The 19,011-nt window shown below is 46.2% G+C and overlaps 1 protein-coding gene across 1 annotated transcript; it reads left to right on the forward strand.

Annotated features, from left to right (window-relative positions):
• The first annotated feature begins 4,300 nt into the window (after positions 1-4,300).
• Positions 4,301-18,797, forward strand: LOC142887227 (carbohydrate sulfotransferase 11-like). Its single transcript, XM_076024708.1, has 3 exons — positions 4,301-4,873; positions 12,604-12,683; positions 17,186-18,797. Exons 1-3 carry the CDS (start codon positions 4,777-4,779, stop codon positions 18,032-18,034), a joined length of 1,026 nt encoding a protein of 341 aa, XP_075880823.1. The 5' UTR covers positions 4,301-4,776; the 3' UTR covers positions 18,035-18,797.
• The last annotated feature ends 214 nt before the right edge of the window (positions 18,798-19,011 follow it).

Genomic DNA, 19,011 nt, shown 5'->3' on the forward strand with positions numbered 1-19,011 from the left:
CATTTTAAGCTCTAGAGGCCCTGTGGCACCCTGGTGTGTCAGACAGCTGCACGGCTGCATCAACTAAAAGAGGGATTGTCTAGACGTGTTGAGTGCTGCTCTCACACACGGACAGTGGATCAAAAGTGGGCAGCTCATTTTCATCATCTACATCAGAGGCCCGCCAGGAAATAATAGGCATCCGTGTACGGAACCATTCAGCCTCCACAAGAGGCGGCCTGGATCAATTACAGCTGGACTGGTGTGAAGCCTTTGTTGGTCGCACATCTGAATGTACTGTCACCTGCACAGCTGCCGTGGCAACGCTCACTTTGATTTTGATTAATCGCGGACGATTTGTCAGCAATGGGATCTGATTACTAGTGTTTGTTATGCCATTAGTATGCAGAAAACAGAGACAGCGCTGAAGGGCCCTGTTGCAGGAGCAGCGCGTGGGTGGCCGTTCTATTCTTATTTTGAAAAGATTATTAGGTTTGCAATCATACAACCAGGTAAGGGTGAAGTTTGAATGTTTTCCAACCAGTTTGCTGTTTTCTTTTTATCGAAAAGCTATCAAGGTCCCATGTTGTGCAAGATTCACTTCACCAATGTGTTATAGCAATAATATGTCTCATCTCAAATATGAGAAAAGACTTTCCTTTACAGAAACGCAAAGTTATTGAATACTGACATCTCTCCCAAGTTTGTAGAACACCTCCATTCATTTGTTCGTTTCACCTTCTGATACCACTGAATGGCTGACTTGTTTTCATTCTCATCCAAAAATGTGGAAGGTCTGACAAAGCATCACCTTTTTACCCATAAACTAAAACAGCATCTTGCAACCTAAAGAGAGGCCTAAATGTTCTTTTTCATGAGATGCAGGGTCTTTTTATTTTTCTTTTTTTCTTTTTTTTTTAGCTACTATGCAAGGCTGCTGCTATGGTAATCTGAAAAAATGAAAATGGTATCATCTTTGACCTTTATAGAAGTGTAATGTTATTCTAGCTAATAGTTTTTTTTTATTGGTAGTTTCAAAGTAATTTCTACAATACATTGCCATGGAACTGCTGCCACTGACCCAGTTCTCACAGGTGGCCTGGTATAGGTTGCCTGCCTGGTACCTTATTAAACGATTACAGCCTTCCAGTCTTGACAGGCACTGGTTACAAAGGTAGCCACACTGTGTCCTTCTCACAACTCCATGCATCCTAATTGTAAAATAATTTTCAAGATTTATTTTTTAAGGCAGATAATTGGCAATGTTGTATTAAGTTTCATGTCAGAAGATGACTTCCCTTTTTTTGCGGGGATTACAGACATCATTGATCTTGCAACTACCAGTTTTTGTTTTGGAGCAACCAAATCTGAGCATTAACCTTTGAGGAAGTGACACATTTGCAACGGCTCATTTTGAAAGTGAAGCAGAGAAACTATGGGCTTCTTTGTGTACTTTATCTCTGCACTGCATTGTGAATGATTCACTACACCAGGTGGCAGTCAATCTAAATGAGAAAGAAGTTTGTCGTCAATATAAACCGTCTGCCACAGACTTCAATTGTGAAGAGTAAGTTAAGTTAGAGTTATCAGAAGAATGCTGCCAGAGACCTTTCCTGATTCGCTTATCTCCTCGGGGGTTGCGGGGGGGTCAACAGTCCTTTGACCTCACAATGACTGGTAGTTTTTCACGACAAGCTCCTTATCACCAGGAGCCCATCCAACCTGTAAATGGAACATGAAATTACATAATCCATTTTCACATGCATGACAACTATGGATGTTAAGATTCCAGGAAGTTTCACAGATTGACTTAAATGCAATTAAAGTCAGTCTTTGAGATTGAAATGAAACTGTTTAAATGCAATGTAAACTTGTAAAGCCCCCATAACCCACACAAATCTACTGGCATGCACAGTTAAATAAACTTAAACTTAACGTTTAAACTGAATTAATTGACATTAAATGTTGAAAATTAATTCAGTGTCTATACATAACTATAGACTTTTTATAGACTCTTTACTCTTTGACTGTGTCTAATCTTAAGGATATACAATTACGTGCATTAACGAAACCAATAGGCATAACACCCGAAACTTATCCCAGCATTCCAGGAATATCTAAAGTTAAGCAGCCACGAAGCACAAACCGTTCAACTCAATGGCTGTGTATGACTTCCATTGAACTGAACGGTGACAACATTGGCCTGCAGGGGGCAGCCCATTCCAACCTATCTGCCCCATTCAGGCCCGTGGATTCTGACTTTTGTCCGAGAGTGCATCTCTACATAACGGCATATGAAATAATAACACAAGATAAACTTCACGCTACTTAACTTGCCATGTCATTGCGCTCTTAAACCGCAAGACATGTCACTAAAGAAATATGTGATAACTCATGCAAACGCAGAATTAAAAAGATTTTTTATTTTTTTTATTTTTTATTTTACAAACAGTAGAGAGGGGATTCTACTCCTTTATATTGCAAAGTTTCTGCTTATGCTGAAACTGCAAAAGGCTCTGTCTCATCCTGCTCACATTAGTACACAGTGTTCCCCATAAACGTATGTCCTCCTCTGGTGAAAAAAACTAAACAAAACTGTTTGTTCCCATCCAAGCAGTTTTATAAAAACAGCATGTGCGGCATATTCCATAATGTCTGGCGGTTGTGCAGAAGACATGTCGCACCTAATGCGTTTTCCAATGTATTTATTAACAGCACACATGCCAAAATGTTCATTATGTATTGTTTTTATCTTTTATTTTACTTTAAGTATATTAAGTTAGATTGTATTTCATTGTATTTTAATCCCAAATCATTCCAGTAGATTTATTTGAAGATCAAAGGGAGGACTCCTTAAAACTTTCCATAAACAAACGCTCGCATCATCGTAATAATTGATGGAGTTATTTCTTCCAGCGGCAGAAGATAATAGTTAAACAATAAACTTACATTTTGCTTATCTTTATTCACTCTTCTCTCTCCTGCCAAGGATGACACTTTAAATGAATTTGCCAATGGAGAAACAATTCATATTTGGAGACAAAATTGCTGAAAGTGAAGGTGCGATTTTTGTGCCATGTTAATGCTCACTGCCCCAAGATTTTTATTTATTTATTTATTTTATTTTTTACCCTTAATTTATCTGTCTGGGGGATTTCCTCTGAGCTCCATACTCATTTTGAACCGTCTATGTCTGTTTCTCATTTGCAGAAGAGAAAAAGAGGAGTCATCTATTTATCTGTCCCAGGTTTTCAACATTAACCTCTGCACTGTTTGGCCGCATATCGATTGTCCCTTCACACTCCTTGTCTGATTGGCCAGCGAACAGAATGTGTGCCGACACCTGACCAGTTGTAACCCTGCTGACCCCTCCGACAGTAAACACTGACAGGCCTCACGCCGTCTCGCCATCAGGCCGGGGGGTTTTGATCAGTCGTGTGGCTCCTAACCCATCCTGACTCCTGTCAGACATTAGATCCATTAGGCCTGGGAAGGTGGACACGAGGAATGTGGAAAATGTCATAGGCCAAAAGCAGCCCTGCAGGAAGTCTCTTAGCCCTATCCCCCCCTTTATTTTTAACCAGAGTTCCTGGCCCTGGGATGGATGGAAGCACAAGAAATGTATGGCAAACTCTCTCTGGGCCTCCCCAGGTTTGTCTCACAGCAATTAGACGCACACAGAGGTTGTTAAATGCATCCCGGCTTTCTCCTCTGCATTGGAAAAGGGAATAAAGGAAGCAATATTACAGCACACACTGAAATAGCCAATTAAATATGACACATTAAGCAATTATTCTGGCACATTAATTTAAAGTGATGCCGTGATGTTGGCAGAAGAACCCAGTGGTAGATGAGCGTATAATTCATAATTTCGACACTTTAGAGTGTAATAAAAGTTGTCCAAAATCCGGGAGGATAAGTAACTCTTGACTTCAAAATAAAAGCATGGAGTGGTTTGCCGCTAAAATACCACAATTGAACACACTTAATACAAAATTAAAATTGGAAAGTTTAATTAGAGTCGTGTATTCATGCATTAATTTATGTGTGTTGGTGTATTCATGCACTCATTCTGTCAGCAAAATCTCTACAAAATCTAACGACGCACTGGTAATGACACACTTTAGTAATCAAAGCAGTAGGCTACTACTTTTTTGATGATAAAAAAACATAGACACATTGACCAATAATCAAAACACTAACTCAGACCAGTGTCCTTAAAAAAATCCGTATAAGGCAAATATTAGTTTCCGTTTTAGAAATAGCTGGATTTTATTTTAAAAGGGGGAAAGCGGAACCTTTCGTAGATAGCAACTGTGCGCTTGGGGTTCAATTGAATGAGGCGCCGCAGCCAGAATGAGCCCACCTCGGCGGAAAAAGGGTTAAAGCGGCGAAACACCGTGTACGACCCCCCACCGCCTTCTCCCCTCCCCACAAACAGAGTCGTGTCCGTTCGTCGACCGACAGCCCGCTCGCTCCCTCCCGGCGGCCAGCCAGCCAGCCACCGTCGGACGGCAGCCGAGCAGCGGGGCTCCTCCTGTCGCCGCCGCCGCCGCCGCCGCCTCACTCCCCCGCAGACCGGGAGCCACAAGGATGTACAGGAAGACAAGACGCAGCAGCCACACACAGCGAGCCACATTGATGCTCGTATCGGTGATCAAGTAGACCACCACCATCACCACCAGCAGCAGCAGCAGCCCACACCACCCCTTTAACGAAGACACCGGAACCCGCTGTGACCCGCAGGGACCCTGGCAGGAGTTCGGCTCGGCTCTTCCGGTCGAACCCGAGCTGTCAATGATGAGGAAGCAGAAGGTCATCCGGCTGGTGTTTGCCATGAGCCTGGGCTGTTTCATCATGGTCATCGTTTACTTCAACAGCACCATGAAGCCAGGTGAGCGCTGTTCCCTCAGCCAAGAGGGGGGAAAATACTCCTCGGAAATCTAAAGGAAAACAAACGCTGCTTTATTCAAATAAAGGCACGGGTGTCAAATAGTGCAACCAATTCCATCAAATTCCAACATCTCTCAAACCACATTGTCAGTCCTCGGTTCAGCAATAGGGGAATTAAATGTACCGGCAAGCTTTGTCTCAGGATGAAGATGTGATAGTGTGTGTGTGTGTGTGTGTGTGTGTGTGTGTGTGTGTGTGTGTGTGTGTGAATGCAAATACATTCACATTCTTTTTTTGCACAGATTTCATAAGAATCTTCATTATTTTAAATAGATGGGTTTTTTTTAAAATATTGTGTGTGTGTGTGTGTGTGTGTGTGTGTGTGTGTCTGTGTCTGTGTCTGTGTCTGTGTGTGGCAATAAGCTGGCAGTTCCAGGGCCTCGTCGCATTTTCTTTTTGTTTGGTGCCTTCGTGAGCTCCACGTGTCCATACGTGCAGACCAAGGCGCTTTGCGTGCTGTCAGCACAATCAGACAAAGTCACAATCGGACACGAGTGCGTGCAGGAAGGAAGGAAGTGGTTGAAGAAGATTAAGTAATTTTCTTTTACTATTGAATGATTTAAAAAAAAAATTTTTTTCAGTGACTTGTGACGGTGTGTGCGCTCCGCTCCCACCCAGTCGTCTGGATCTCCCTGAGAACAGATTAATTACTGGCCTGATTAGCAGTTTGTTTCCTCCAATAGGCGATGCGGGGGGAAGGAAGGCTGGGAGAAGTTTCAGCTGGCTGGTGGCGGGGTTGGCCCGCGCTCAGATCTGTTTCCACCTCTTTTAGGTCTCACATTCTGCCACATACAATGGCCTCATTCACACATACCCAGCTATATTGTGGAGCAAGTAAGCTCCCCAGCACATGCCAGCAAGGGCCCACTTTTTTTTTCAGTTATTATTTTAAGAAAGGGGTTATTTAGTTTTGGATGTGTGACATGAGGGAAAGAAGATTTTGTTTTGGTTTTTAAGCTAAATAAATCTGATTTGTGTCAGCAGTTTTGAGCTGGTCTACAGGGCTTTGTTCAGCAGGATAAGAAAATGATTCATATTTTGTACAGGTCCTGCAGTTGGTTGAGTCAGTCGTCTGGACATGACAGCACTTCAATTCCTTAGAGCGAAATCTCTTTTATGCAAAATGACGTGCTAAAAACATAAGACATTGAGGCAATCAGTACAAGTTTGGCCCTGAAATCGAGTGCAATAAAGAGAACCACAAAATCCTGATTGTAGGATTGAAGGGTTTCAAGATTGAAGGATTCAGAGAGCCCTGCCCTCTAAATTCTTAATGGCGTCCTCGCCGAGTCTTCAGATTACAGTGTGATGTCGGTGATGTCGGTAAGTACCTTGTTTCACAGGAGACACACCGTGGTTTTGCTACAAAGTACTGTGATGGCTTGCAAGCTACCGTTTACCTCGCTGTAAGCTTGCAACGTGGCAAATTCATTCTCTCATCATTCAAGTCATTCTTCAGCCACTACACCATGTCTAGAATCAGTCTTAAGTATCTTATATCCTTCTAACATTTTCCCGTTTCACAGCTCGGTGTTTTTTTCCAAGTGGGCAACTTTTATGCACTGGTATGACACATTTCATTTTGCCACTTACTGTGTCGTGAGTCTATCCATGAATGGGGGTTGTGTTTGATACGCGTGCTTGGGAAGTTCTCACCCAGCTATCAGAGATAGGAATGAGGAGAGATGGCTGACCCGCCCCTCAGCTTCTTCTATTGCCTGGAGAAACAATGGGTTTTGTTCAGCTGCACAGTGTTTAAAACCCATAGTTACAATTAGAATAGAAATAAAATACAATCAACTTTTGTTGGAAACCGATTCTCATCGTGGATTTGATCATCAGTTTATTTTTGTATTTCAGTTGTTCTAATGATAAGCCTCGTTGCCGTCGGTGTGAAGCTTTCGAGCGGCGTGTGTTCAGTTCTGCCCCACCCTACACTTGAGAGCATTTTGCAGATGTCCGTGATTAATTCTTCTGAGACATGTCCAACAAAGCGTGGGACACATGGGATGGCCATCATGGGCCTGCAACCTTAAAGGCAGTTGTGTCAACAGCACTGAGTCATTTGTTGCCGAAGTAATCGGAATTTGGTTTGTGCTGCATTTTCAAGATCCGCTCCGTTGCTGCTGAGTAGCCTGGATGTGCCTAAAGCGCACTCGTCGCTTTTAAAACCGTTCCCATTGGTTCCAGACGCGCAGTTCCGCCTTCTCCTGCTCGAGCGTTAAACGGCGTCTCCTTCCTGTGTCGCTCCATCTGGGACAAAAGGCATACTGTCTGCTCACAGTCTATATAAAGCTGTCCGAGAGCGGCCGCGTGACGAAGCATTATGCTGCGCAGCAGGCGGGGGGTAACATTGTCTTGTTGGCCCGAATGCATTGCTTTGCCGCTGGGAGTTCATAGGGTTTAACCATATTTGGGGAAATTGCAAAGGTGCAGAGTGGGCGGACGATGCACTTTGTGCTGCGACGTTCACAGTAAAACAGAAGCTCCCGCGTTTAAAGTTTCCCGTCGTTGATTCGTTGTCCTTCAGCCACAAAAACCTCCCAGAAAATTGAATTCTACAATGTTGCTGTCAACCTGTCCAAGTCCAAAGAAACAGTCGGAGACTAATTGGGTTGAAAAGCGTCACCGTCTCTGATCTTTGGCACTTTTGCCAGGAGTTGGGGATGTTCTTGACTCGTAAAGGAGGCGTCTCGACTGTGTGTGTGTGTGTGTGTGTGTGTGTGTGTGTGTGTGTGTGTGTGTGTGTGTGTGTGTGTGTGTGTGTGTGTGTGTGTGTGTGTGTGTGTGTGTGTGTGTGTTGGTGTCTCTGCTTCCATCATAAACTTTGCTCAGACACACAAAGACGGAGCCCGGAAGAAGGGCCGCGCGGTGCAGTCTGCTCTGGAATGTGGCGCGTTGTGTTCTTTTTACGGCCAGGATGATCTCCTCTCCTGCCCGCCCGTCTCCCTGGAAATGCCCCCCCCCCACCCCCCCACCCTCCCAGAGCCGATGTGTCACCAGTTACATTCGCAGGTACAGATGCGGGGCTGCTGCTGCTCTCTGCTGTATAATTACAGGTGGATCCGGAGAAAATGGTTTTGGTGCCCGGAGGTTTGCCGTCATTACTCGTCGCCGTTGGGAGGTTCCAGCGGCTCATACCTTTGCTGCCCGGGCTTGACTTAAGCTCATCCTAGCCGTAAAGATGAGCCGCTCGGTGTCCCAGCTTGATACGAACACCTGCAGCGCGCCGTGCAAAGTGCGCTCCGGGGCATCGTTGAACAACATTGCAAATTTGTTCCCGTTTCCTGTTGTCGAACCCTCGAACCTTCAGAGTCTTTGTATGACCGGTCAGGGAGCCTCCGGACCTCCAACCAGCTGCATATTCATAACACAGAGCTGCAGGAGCCGATTTTTTCTTTCTTTTTTTTTTTTCTCTCTTTACTCTAGAGTGTGTTTTCATTCCTGCCATTGCAAGCATCTGGCCAGAAAGACTCTCATAATTCATATCTGATTAACAGATGTGCCGCCTCTCATTTCTATTGCTCAATAAAACATCCCCTCCACCGAAATCTATTATTTCATTTGGAACGTAGAAGCTTATTGATGGCCGCTCAAATAACCTTTGTGTGATCCCAGCAGGCCGCGACGTCGTTTTGTACTTTGTTGTAACAAATGATGCTCGATAGCATCTCGTTCCCACTCATAGATCTTACTGTACTATCGTATATTTGGTTGCCAAAAACTATATTTTAGACTTTAAGGAACTTATTAAAACCATATGAAAAGAACAAGAGATCTTATAAATAATAAAATGAAATAATAGTTGACCGTGACTCGTTGCTGTCTTGTGTGCAGACCTTCCTTTACCCCCCCCCCCCCCCCCTCACTCCTCACTGCACTGCTCCTCCAGCTTTCACCCGTCATCCAGAAACACGTACACGAGCTGAAGCGGCGACTCTGAGTGACTGTGGGCAGTTGTCTCTCTGTGTCAGCCAGGTGATGAACTAGCAACTTGTTCAGGGTCTACTCCACCTTCACCATTTGACAGCTGGAATCCAACCCCAAATGACCCCTCCCTCCGCCCCGCCCGGTGACCCTGAGTGCAGGATAAGCGGTGAAAGCTCATCCTTCATGCTTATTCTATAAAACAAGTTTGGACAGGTGCAGGTGGGGTTTATTGGAATATTCCACCCACTGTCCAACCAGTTTATCAGAAATTACGCAGGTGATGTTGTTGTCAGGGCTGTCAAGGTTTTATCTTGGGAACAAATATTCTGCCAGTCTTATCAGCCTGCAACCAACTAGACCTACCAATTAACCAACCAAATCCACCAAAGAAACAAACAAAGCCAACCAACCAACCAAGTCAAACCAACCAACCAACCAAACATCCAAACTAACCAACCAACCAACCAACCAACCAAGCCAAAGCAACCAACCAACCAAACATCCAAACTAACCAACCAACCAACCAACCAACCAAGCCAAAGCAACCAACCAACCAAACATCCAAACTAACCAACCAACCAAACCAACCGAAGTCACGGTCATTCAATTTGGCGAAGTGACGCATGTCACATCTGCACACGCCGCCTTTGCGATACTCGCTCAGGAGAGACATTACGCCACCCACATGCCTCAGCTTCTGCGCTAACACCCTTTCCACACACATCTGTGGCTTTAAAAGGATCGGTCCTTCCCCTTGGACAGTGTGTCTCTCAGTCAAGCGGCTCTTTGGCAGGGGGAGGGGGGCTGCGAGGGAGGAGGAGGGGGAGGAGGGGGGGGGGTGGTTAGCCCCATTTCTCCCCCGTGGGACCGAAACACAGAGCCCCCGTTTATGGGCCGGACAGGAGGAACACACATCAGCCTTTCTGCGCTATGCATTTCCTCTCTGCCCTGGGTTCTATACGAGCCGGGAGGAATGCTGCAGTGTTGGGCCCTGGACGGACTTGAACCCTCCTTTTCCTTTGAGTATACCTTAGGTGGGGTTGGTGAATCCCCTCGGCGTTGGAATTTGAGCTAACAGCTGAGACAGTGTTGGGTCAAAAATGCTTGTGGGTATGGAGTTCATAGCTGGGATGTGTGTGTGTGTGTGTGTGTGTGTGTTTATTGGTTGCATTTTTTTTTCAAGTTTGTTGCTTAATATACCCCTCAAGCCGGAATAATAATAAATATCTGGCTGCTTTCTTCTTCACAATGCACAGCGTTCCATTTTCCGCTTCATCTGTCGTGCAGCTGCACGGCTTTAACAGTCGGTTACATTTTCATCTGGCTCAGTGTGAAGTTTAAGTGCCAGAATATGGCCCCCGTGAAGCCCCTCTGCTGAGTCACACCGCGCTATCAGATCGACGCAGCGCAATGCACTCGTTCAACCTTGCCCGGCGCAACATCCTGGCTCAGCGCTCGCCACCCGCCAGTTATATCCTCCGTTACGTCGGGTCCTCCAGGGATGAGCGCTTCTTTCCAGAGATGGGTTTCGGGGAGTGGCCGTGTGGGAAATGTGCTTCTGGTTCAGTGGTTGTTTCCAAGGAGAAGTGTGAACATGTTTAAAAGCCGTTAAGTGACTCAGCGTTCTGTAGAGAAAGTCTGACGTTGCCCAACCATCTCGTATTTAGCTTACGCTGCATCATCTATATATTTATACAGTGTATGTAGTATATACTCAGTGAATGCTGTGAATTTTCACTACCACTTGTTGCACTTCTGGTTAGATACCAAAACTGCATTTAGTTACTCTGTACCTGTTAAGATGAATCTAGTCTAATCTGAGTTAATCTAAAAACTGAAGGTACAGAACCAAACCTTAATCTGCTAGTAGGTTCCAGCAGCATCTCTGACTCTGATCTCAAAGTGCCTCAAGTGGGTCTACATTCACAGCAGTGAGGATCGTACATGTCAGGCAACTCAGAAATCCAAGCCAAATACTTAACACCTACAAGAATTCCACGGCAGCCAGCAAGACTGAAGCTGAAGTCAACACGCGCAGTTTTGGATCATCATGATGTGATGGTCCTTTGGTCAACCAAAATAGATCAATACAAGAATTGCCCTCTGCATCATCACCCCGTTTTAAGGCTCTCAGCGGCATGTGTCTCCATGTACAACACGGTGCCACTAAAAGCTGGACTCAGTAACTGAGGTTAGTAGCAGCGACTAGAGAATCCTCCTGTCATGCGTGACCCGGGAGGATATGTAAAGTGTAGGGGGAAGTATTAGGTAACAACTGGTTCTCGATGTGGACGGTGCCAAGAGACATGTTAGAACAGTGTAACACTCGATGCGATCCCAGGAAACACAACACAATATACCCTGTATTGTCAAGTTTGGTAAAAAGAATTGGCACCATCAGCATCTCAAGAGCTAATAAATATAAAACTATAGATAAACTTTTTGATTCAACCTTTCAGTAGCACCAGGGGGGTGGGGCGGGGGATTAATGAATAAATCTGTTTGTTGTTGTTGTGTATGTTGATTAATGCTATCATGCTAATGCTACTACAGCACATCTATCTATCTATTTATCTGTCTATCTGTCTGTCTGTCTGGACAGTCAACAGGCTGCTGCTTCACACAGAACAACTTAATTACAACTCTTTCTGAGCACACTTTGAATAGGTTTTACTTTTCCTTTTTTTGACGGCATCAAACGCCTGGAAATTTGGCCCACTGAAGATTTTTTTCAATAGCTTGTCAAATGGCTCCGCGGTCTGTAAAACCTTTGTGGTGGTCACGTTGTGTCACGCTGCACGGATCAGATGTGCGCCCGGCGGCCTGGCGTTCCGTGACTCTGACCTTGTGAAGCGGTGTAATCTGACGCCGAGATGAAAGTGAAACCCTGCGAGCAGCAACTCTCATCAACAGACACCATAACACACTTTATGTGGCTTCACTTCCATCCGGAATTGATGCATTAATCACTCTTAATGTGTGTTTTTGAGCCATTATTTTTGACATCGTAATGACTCTCGGGCCAGATGTGTCCCTTTTCTTTATTTCTCTCCACATGTGGCCCATCCTCAGTCACCCCATGAAGCCTATCCTGGGGAAGAAGACACCTTCAGGATATCTGGAGCTTTTCCCACATAAGCGCCCACTTGGATGCCAGTGGATTTTGCTGATCAGCAGTCAGCACCGCTGTTACCTCATAAAACATGTGTCTTGGCCATAACTGCATGAAAATGTGGCTTCAGAATTTCACATGGATTTACAAGGGCCAGAAAACTACAAGGCACAGATTGTTCCCCCCCACCCCCCACCCCTCTCCACCACCACATCAGATTTACAATATTTCTCTTTTTTTACAGTGGTACACGACCCCAGCTTTTAAAATCTGAGACTGTGGTCCAGTTTGGATTGTCGTCACAACGTATGTCATTCATGGGCCAGGTTTATGATGGGAAAACAGTATGGCAGCTTTTCCACTCTGTTCTAATTACGTCTGCGCGACATGTGATATCTGTGCATAGATGGCTCGAGGAGTTTTGTTCTGACATTAATGTGAAGCACGTTCAAAACCCCGCGAGAGAAACATCTCTCAAGTGTTTCTTTAGCCTTCAAGACAAATTATTCTTGTTACTTGACCATCTCCAGGCGTTGGATATGCCCCCTGTGACCGTCGCCTTGACCCGACACATCTGTTTCCTGTCACGTTTTACAAGGTCTTTTTTCTTTTCTCCTTCTCCCCCACAGCTTCGGAGACGCTCGGGGAACGGAGCAGCGGGCAGAAGTCGAGGAGGAGCCCTCTGCAGACGCTTTACGACGGCGATCAGGTCAGCGCTCTCTCACTGCAGCTCCCACACCCACTGCCAACAGTCTGCCACGCAAAGTCCTTCGTGAGGTCTCATCCACATTAGTGGACCTGAATAATTACATTTTCAACCCAATATTTGCCTGTTTCTAGAGCGCAAAACTCAAATGTTCCGGTCATACGAGGCTAAAAGCAACCGAGTGGATTCCACTTCCATTTTTGGAAAAAACCTGGATTTGGTGCCTTGTGGAGTAAATAAATACATAATTGCATCACTGACATCATGACTGTTAACAGTGCCGAGGCGTGTTTGTATTTGTTTTTTTGTAAATGTACAAGTACACTGCCTGCTCCGAGTGAGGCCTGCGGATCATATTTGGATGTGTCCGTCCCACACCTTCTCACTCTGCCAGGTGGTGGTGGGGGGAGGAGGGGGGGGGGGGGGTCACTTGAACTGAGAGCCAGGAGACTGAAAATGTCACTACACAGAGATCTCAAACAAAAACAAAAAAACCTGAAGGGGTGATTGAAGTGAGCGGGGACCTGTTTGGGAATCTTGGACCAGTGTTCACTGTTCTCACCGCAGCAGCATTGTGCCGCAGCCGCTTAATACTGTTTTTTTTTTTTAGTCCAACGTGTCCCATTTCCTGCCGCTTGTTTTCCTTTTTTTGAAGTGACTGTGTGTTAATGCATTTGATTTGGATAAACCGGCGTAACGTGGCTCGATGGGAGTGTTTTGAAACAGGGCTGAGGCAAAGTCTGTGGACAAACCCGGCCAGGCTGCTTCTTCGGTGACGAGACGTTTGGGAGACGCAGGGGCGATGACAAAGTTTGTGTTATTATCCTGCGATCCTGAGGCTGCGTTGTTTGGAATAACAACCTGTAACATGCAACCTGTTTGTACTTGTTGTCCCTCATTGATAAACCTGTTTTTGATTTGGTTGGAACGGTTGTGCTTTCAGATAACACCAAGCTGAGTGGCAGAAAACAAACAAACCAGCCAGACTTTGGTCCGCCTTAGTTTGTCGTCTGCACACTGTCAGTCCAGCGCCTCGGGTTGTGTTGGTCAGAACGCAGTAGCCTTTCCGCTAGCAGCCCACCACCGAGTCTTTTCAGAAAAGCTGTCAGTGAGGTCACAGTGACTGCAGCCTGGGTTGCTGCCAAAGTCTGATGCAACTTCAACACCTCTGGCAGTTATTGCTAAATCCCTTACTGTAGCTCCTCACTTCAACACAAAGTTGCTCCCTGATCCTCTGAACTGTAAAAGGTCAAATCCCTTTCATCTTTTATCTCTTATCCTTTTTTTTTTATTTATTTATTTTATCAATTTATCCTCCTATTCGCATTCTGTTGGGCATTGACTATGCTAAAGCTCACTTGCTGGACGGCTCAGAACGAGACCCGATCCATGCCTTGGAGGCATGTCAGCCTACAGATTGACTTGCAGCTTGAACTGCCAGCACTGCTGTAGACCCACATTTAGTGACAGACTTCTCAAGAGCTTCTGTTTGTGTAAAATGTCTGTTTTGGGAAATGCTTTGTCTCTCTGAGAGCAGACGTTGTTGTGGAAGAATACGAGTCCTGGGACGTCATAAATCCAATTTGACTCCTGCGGAATGTCTGAGAGCTGATCATCCCGTATCATTGTGATCCATTTAGATCCCCTCTTTAACTTTTTTTTTTTTTTTTTTTTTTGGTCAATTTTAGTTTGGAGCCATTTCTGTGTTGTTTCAGATGAACATTCTCTGTGTATTAGGACAGTGATATTTATGATGATTCAATGAACACTCTCATCCTGCAGAGGAGAGGTCAGTAGCTTCAGACTTTGAAGTTGGATGGTAAAAAAGAATGTTTAGTAAAAGAAAATTGGCACCTTGAAAATCATTCATATACAGTCTGTCTTTATTTGTGGGTGGATTGGCAATGAATGACATGAACTCGTTGTTAGTTTGTGCAGGCTGTGGGACGGATGCTAGCGCTGCTCTGTTTTAGGTGAGCAGCCACTTGCTGAGTCATCACCTGTAGATGTAGGACAGACCAGAACTGCAAGATGTCCAAACTGTGTGATGTTTGTTAAATCCAATTTCTGATTTAACAAACTAAATAGTTCTATTGTTATTTTACCTGTAAAGCGACTCTGAGCACCTGTAAGAGCGCTTTATAAATAAATAAATATTATTATTATTATTATTATTATTATTATTAATTAACAACATTTGTCTACCAGTGCGTATAATAGTTCCTTGAAATGAGGCAACTTTTCTTGGAAAGGAGACTTGGAGTTAAAGAGACTTCTTCCTTTTATCCTAATGGATCCACATGCTCATACTTTGAGATATTAATCCGTGCACTCGCATGGGTTTCTGGAGTCACGGCGTCAGTAAAAGCAGATCTGGGACATCTGTTTGCACTTGCAGGGATGCCAGGTATCCAAGCGGCTCCAGCGGTCATCATTTAGAAGCGCAGTTGACGTTTTCTTTCTCCACTCAAAGGTTTCCCTCTGTGGGGAAGGAAGCCACCGAGCCGCCGGATTAAAAACTGCCACCGAACGCCAATCCCTTTTCACACTTTAATCTGTACGTCAAGTCTTTTACGTACAGAAACAGCATACTTAGCTCTCTGTTTACAGCCGTCCATAAAAATGTCTTGCACTTTGTGACATCGTGTCAAAAAAGAAAAAAAAAAAAGGATGATTTGTTCAAATATGACGTCTGCTCTTCACGTTGCTTGGAAAATCAATTGCATTAGTTAGTTCTTAATTCTGCGCGTGATAGCTACAGCCTAATGTATCTCCGCCAACATGATTGCACTGTGTTGTTGACGGTACAAATGGATTTGATTAGCTACAACGCCTCTTAAAAGTGGGGCGAAACACTGGAGCTGGTGACATGAAGGAGATGTTCCAGACAGAGAAGTCGTCCAGAAAGGACACGATCGCACACGTGGCTCCAATAACATTCTGGGAGGGGAAAGGAGGGGAGAGGAGGGGAGGGGAGGGGGGGAAGAGACGGCGGCGTACAAAATGACACACAATGAACAAATGCGGAGAGAAGGTGAAACGTCTTCAGCCGGCCCGGTCTATCCTTGATGATGCCAGTTAATACACAGAGCCACACATGCTGGAGTGTCGGGCAGCCAGTCAAACCTGAGACCGCGACGCCGGGCAGCCAAGCCCAGACCATGAAAGAAGCGAGTGAGGCGTCTGAGCCACGAGGAGGCCACGCTGAACCGGCTGACCCCCCCCAAAACCCTCCTTTCCATTGAGGTAGTTGATCAAGACCTCCAGAGGAGGAGGATTCTCACACTCAGAGAACTCTGTGTACATTCAGGAGGTGCAGAATCTCTTCTTCTGACATACAGTCTGGTTCCCCTCTCCCCTCATGGATTTGGGAGAGCTGACCATAATTCAATTGTACAATGTGGCCGCAATATCTCTTTAGAATTCTTAACAGATGTGTGTAACTGGAACACAGGGAACAGGAGTGCTGATGTTATGTTAAGCCTACGTACAGTTGCATTGCTGAGATATCTACTGCTGAGTGGGCCAAGTAGTTCTGGCCAATCCGCTCGTTCCCCCTCTGCACCTCAGAAGAGTTTTTCTTGGTCGGACATTCAAAAGCAGAATGTTACAAATGTCAGAGCAGGAAACATTGGTTAACCTGTCGGTTATCTAATCGATGTTTGCTGAAGTGACTTCCAAACAAACTCCACTCAAGTGAAGCATGAACGTCAAAGCTGTTTGTTGACATTTGCCCCGCTGTAAATCATTGTTTTGCCCTTTACCCGACCGCCACGCTCTTCTCTCAGCTTTGCTACATTTCAACCTTCGTTGGACTGCAGGTCCCAGTTGAGCCTGTCGGCCACTGTGATGCCCTGCGACACCGTCCTGTGACCTTTGTCAACTTCCAACTGCAGTTCAGACATTTACGTTCTTGAGCCAAAAGACAAAAGAACCCAAAGTCGACAATATGTATCGCACAGCAGCGCCCGGCAGGCCGGGAAAATGTTTGAGAGCCCAGTGTCCAGGCTGTTTTGCTGCCCCTTCAAATTCTTAGCACCAGATCTTGCAAGTCCTGAACGGGGAATTCCGTTATTAACACCCTCTGCCATTTACATCCTTGAACTGCACTGACTAGTGTCTTATATTGTATTTTATTTTTTATCTTTAGGCCTTATATTTTTAATATTGTTTTGCACAAAGGGAGTTGCCACGCAATTTCATTGTATCTTCTGCTACAGTGACAATAAAGGCTATTCTGATTCTGATTCTGATTCTGAGGTGCTATTTCACTCAAATGGCCAGTAAAGTGTGTTTTTCAGAGAGACTTATGCTAATGTTCTTTGAGTATCAAGACTCTAAGCTCAGAATCAAAAGGCAGTGCAGACTGCAGTCTGACAACGTCTCAAATCTCGGCTCTCAAAAATAAGCAAACTGGTTTTCTTTGACCTTTTATCTTATTTCAAAACACAGCAGGAAACGGTTCAGTCACGGAACCCCCCCCATCTGTTTGTGTTCCCCTGCAGCTTGAGTCGCCGGTGCAGATGCTCCACCAAGGCCGGCGGGAGGTGCTGGAGGAGGCGTGCCGCTCGCACACCCGCAAACGCCGCGTCCTGATCCCCGAGGACCTGAAGCACGTCATCGTGGACGACCAGCACGGCCTGCTCTACTGCTACGTGCCCAAGGTGGCCTGCACCAACTGGAAGAGGGTCTTCATGGTGCTGACGGGCGCCGCCGGTCCCCAGCAGCGAGACCCACTGGCCATCCCGGCCAACGAGGCCCACGTGCCGGGCAACCTGCGCACGCTCTCCGAGTACTCGCCCTCGCAGATCAACCAGCGCCTGCGCTCCTACTTGAAGTTCGTGTTCGTGCGCGAGCCCTTCGAGCGGCTGGTGTCGGCCTACCGCAACAAGTTCACGCGCAGCTACAACACGGCCTTCCACAAGCGCTACGGCACCAAGATCGTGCGGCGCCACCGGCTGGACCCGCGGCCGGAGGCCCTGGAGAGGGGCGACGACGTCTCCTTCGAGGAGTTCGTCTACTACCTGGTGGACCCGGCCACGCAGCGCGAGGAGCCCTTCAACGAGCACTGGGAGCGCGTGCACTCGCTGTGCCACCCGTGCCTCATCCACTACGACGTGGTGGGCAAGTACGAGACGCTGGAGCAGGACTCGCGCTACGTGCTGCAGCTGGCCGGCGTGGAGCAGCAGGTGGGCTTCCCCTCCTCCTCCAAGAGCACCAGGACTACCGGGGACATGGCGGCGCAGTTCTTCCGCAACATCAGCCCCTTCTACCAGAAGAAGCTCTACAACCTGTACCGGATGGACTTCCTGCTCTTCAACTACTCCCTGCCAGCCTACCTCAAGTTCAGATGAGGCCCCCCTCCCCAGCCACCACCCGCGCAGACATTGCTCGGCCCCTTGCGGAGAGTTAGAAAAATAAAATAAAAACTTTTTTTTTTTTTTTGAAGGTGTTTCTCTCCCTCTCTCTTCGTCAGCCTTACACGGATGCTCAGCAGAGTCTCACGTCGTCAAGTGACTTCTATTTTCCGACTACATGGTGAGCCTTGAGAAGTTGACCCAATGAGGGCACGCGTTAAAAGGACACGACACAGTTATACTTCACTGTTAGCAGCAGCAGCAGCAGACACCTGGTCGTCGCTGTCATTCCAAACGTGTGAAACAGCGTTCAGCTCACGGTTTGTTTTTTTTTGGTTGTCTGCTGTTCCGTGAGTATGATTTTGCACAGCGTGTACTGTACAGGTTCCTGCAGGATGCAGTAGAGTCACACGAGTGTCAACTGTGTTGTTAAGACAGCGAATGTCTCCAAACATATGTGCCTTTCAACGCAGGCCTGAAGTCAACGACAACTTTTGTAACTGTGACATTTCAGTGTGCGTGCGTGCGTGCGTGCGTGCGTGCGTGCGTGCGTGCGTGCGCGCGCGCGTGCGTGTGTGTGTATGTTTGTGCATGAGTCTGTGTGTGTTTGTACGTGTGTGGCATTGGACTTTTTCTCGTATACCTAACTATGAAATTGTTATAATTTATTGTTATTTTTGACTTTGCAAAGTCAGACCGACCAAAACGTTTTTGTTTTCTGTCACAATTTTCTTAATAAATGCCTTTCAGCAAGTGTGAACGAGTTTGATGACAAGTGTTGTGAACAGACCTCCGGTGCTGCCGTTGCAGCGCAGACCTCCCTCCCTCCATCAGTCACCACTCTTTGTGTGCGGGATTTTATTTTGGACCGTCGGTCACGAATGGCAATTCAGAGGTACAAATGTGAGAGGCCTACAAAGTCTAGCGAAGATTAGCGTGTCTGCGCAGGCTGACCACCACGACCTGTGGATGTG

The sequence above is a fragment of the Nelusetta ayraudi genome, unplaced genomic scaffold, assembly GCF_046127955.1.
Source record: "Nelusetta ayraudi isolate G7.1 ecotype Tasmania unplaced genomic scaffold, CSIRO-AGI_Nayr_v1 ptg000017l, whole genome shotgun sequence".
NCBI lineage: Eukaryota > Metazoa > Chordata > Actinopteri > Tetraodontiformes > Monacanthidae > Nelusetta > Nelusetta ayraudi.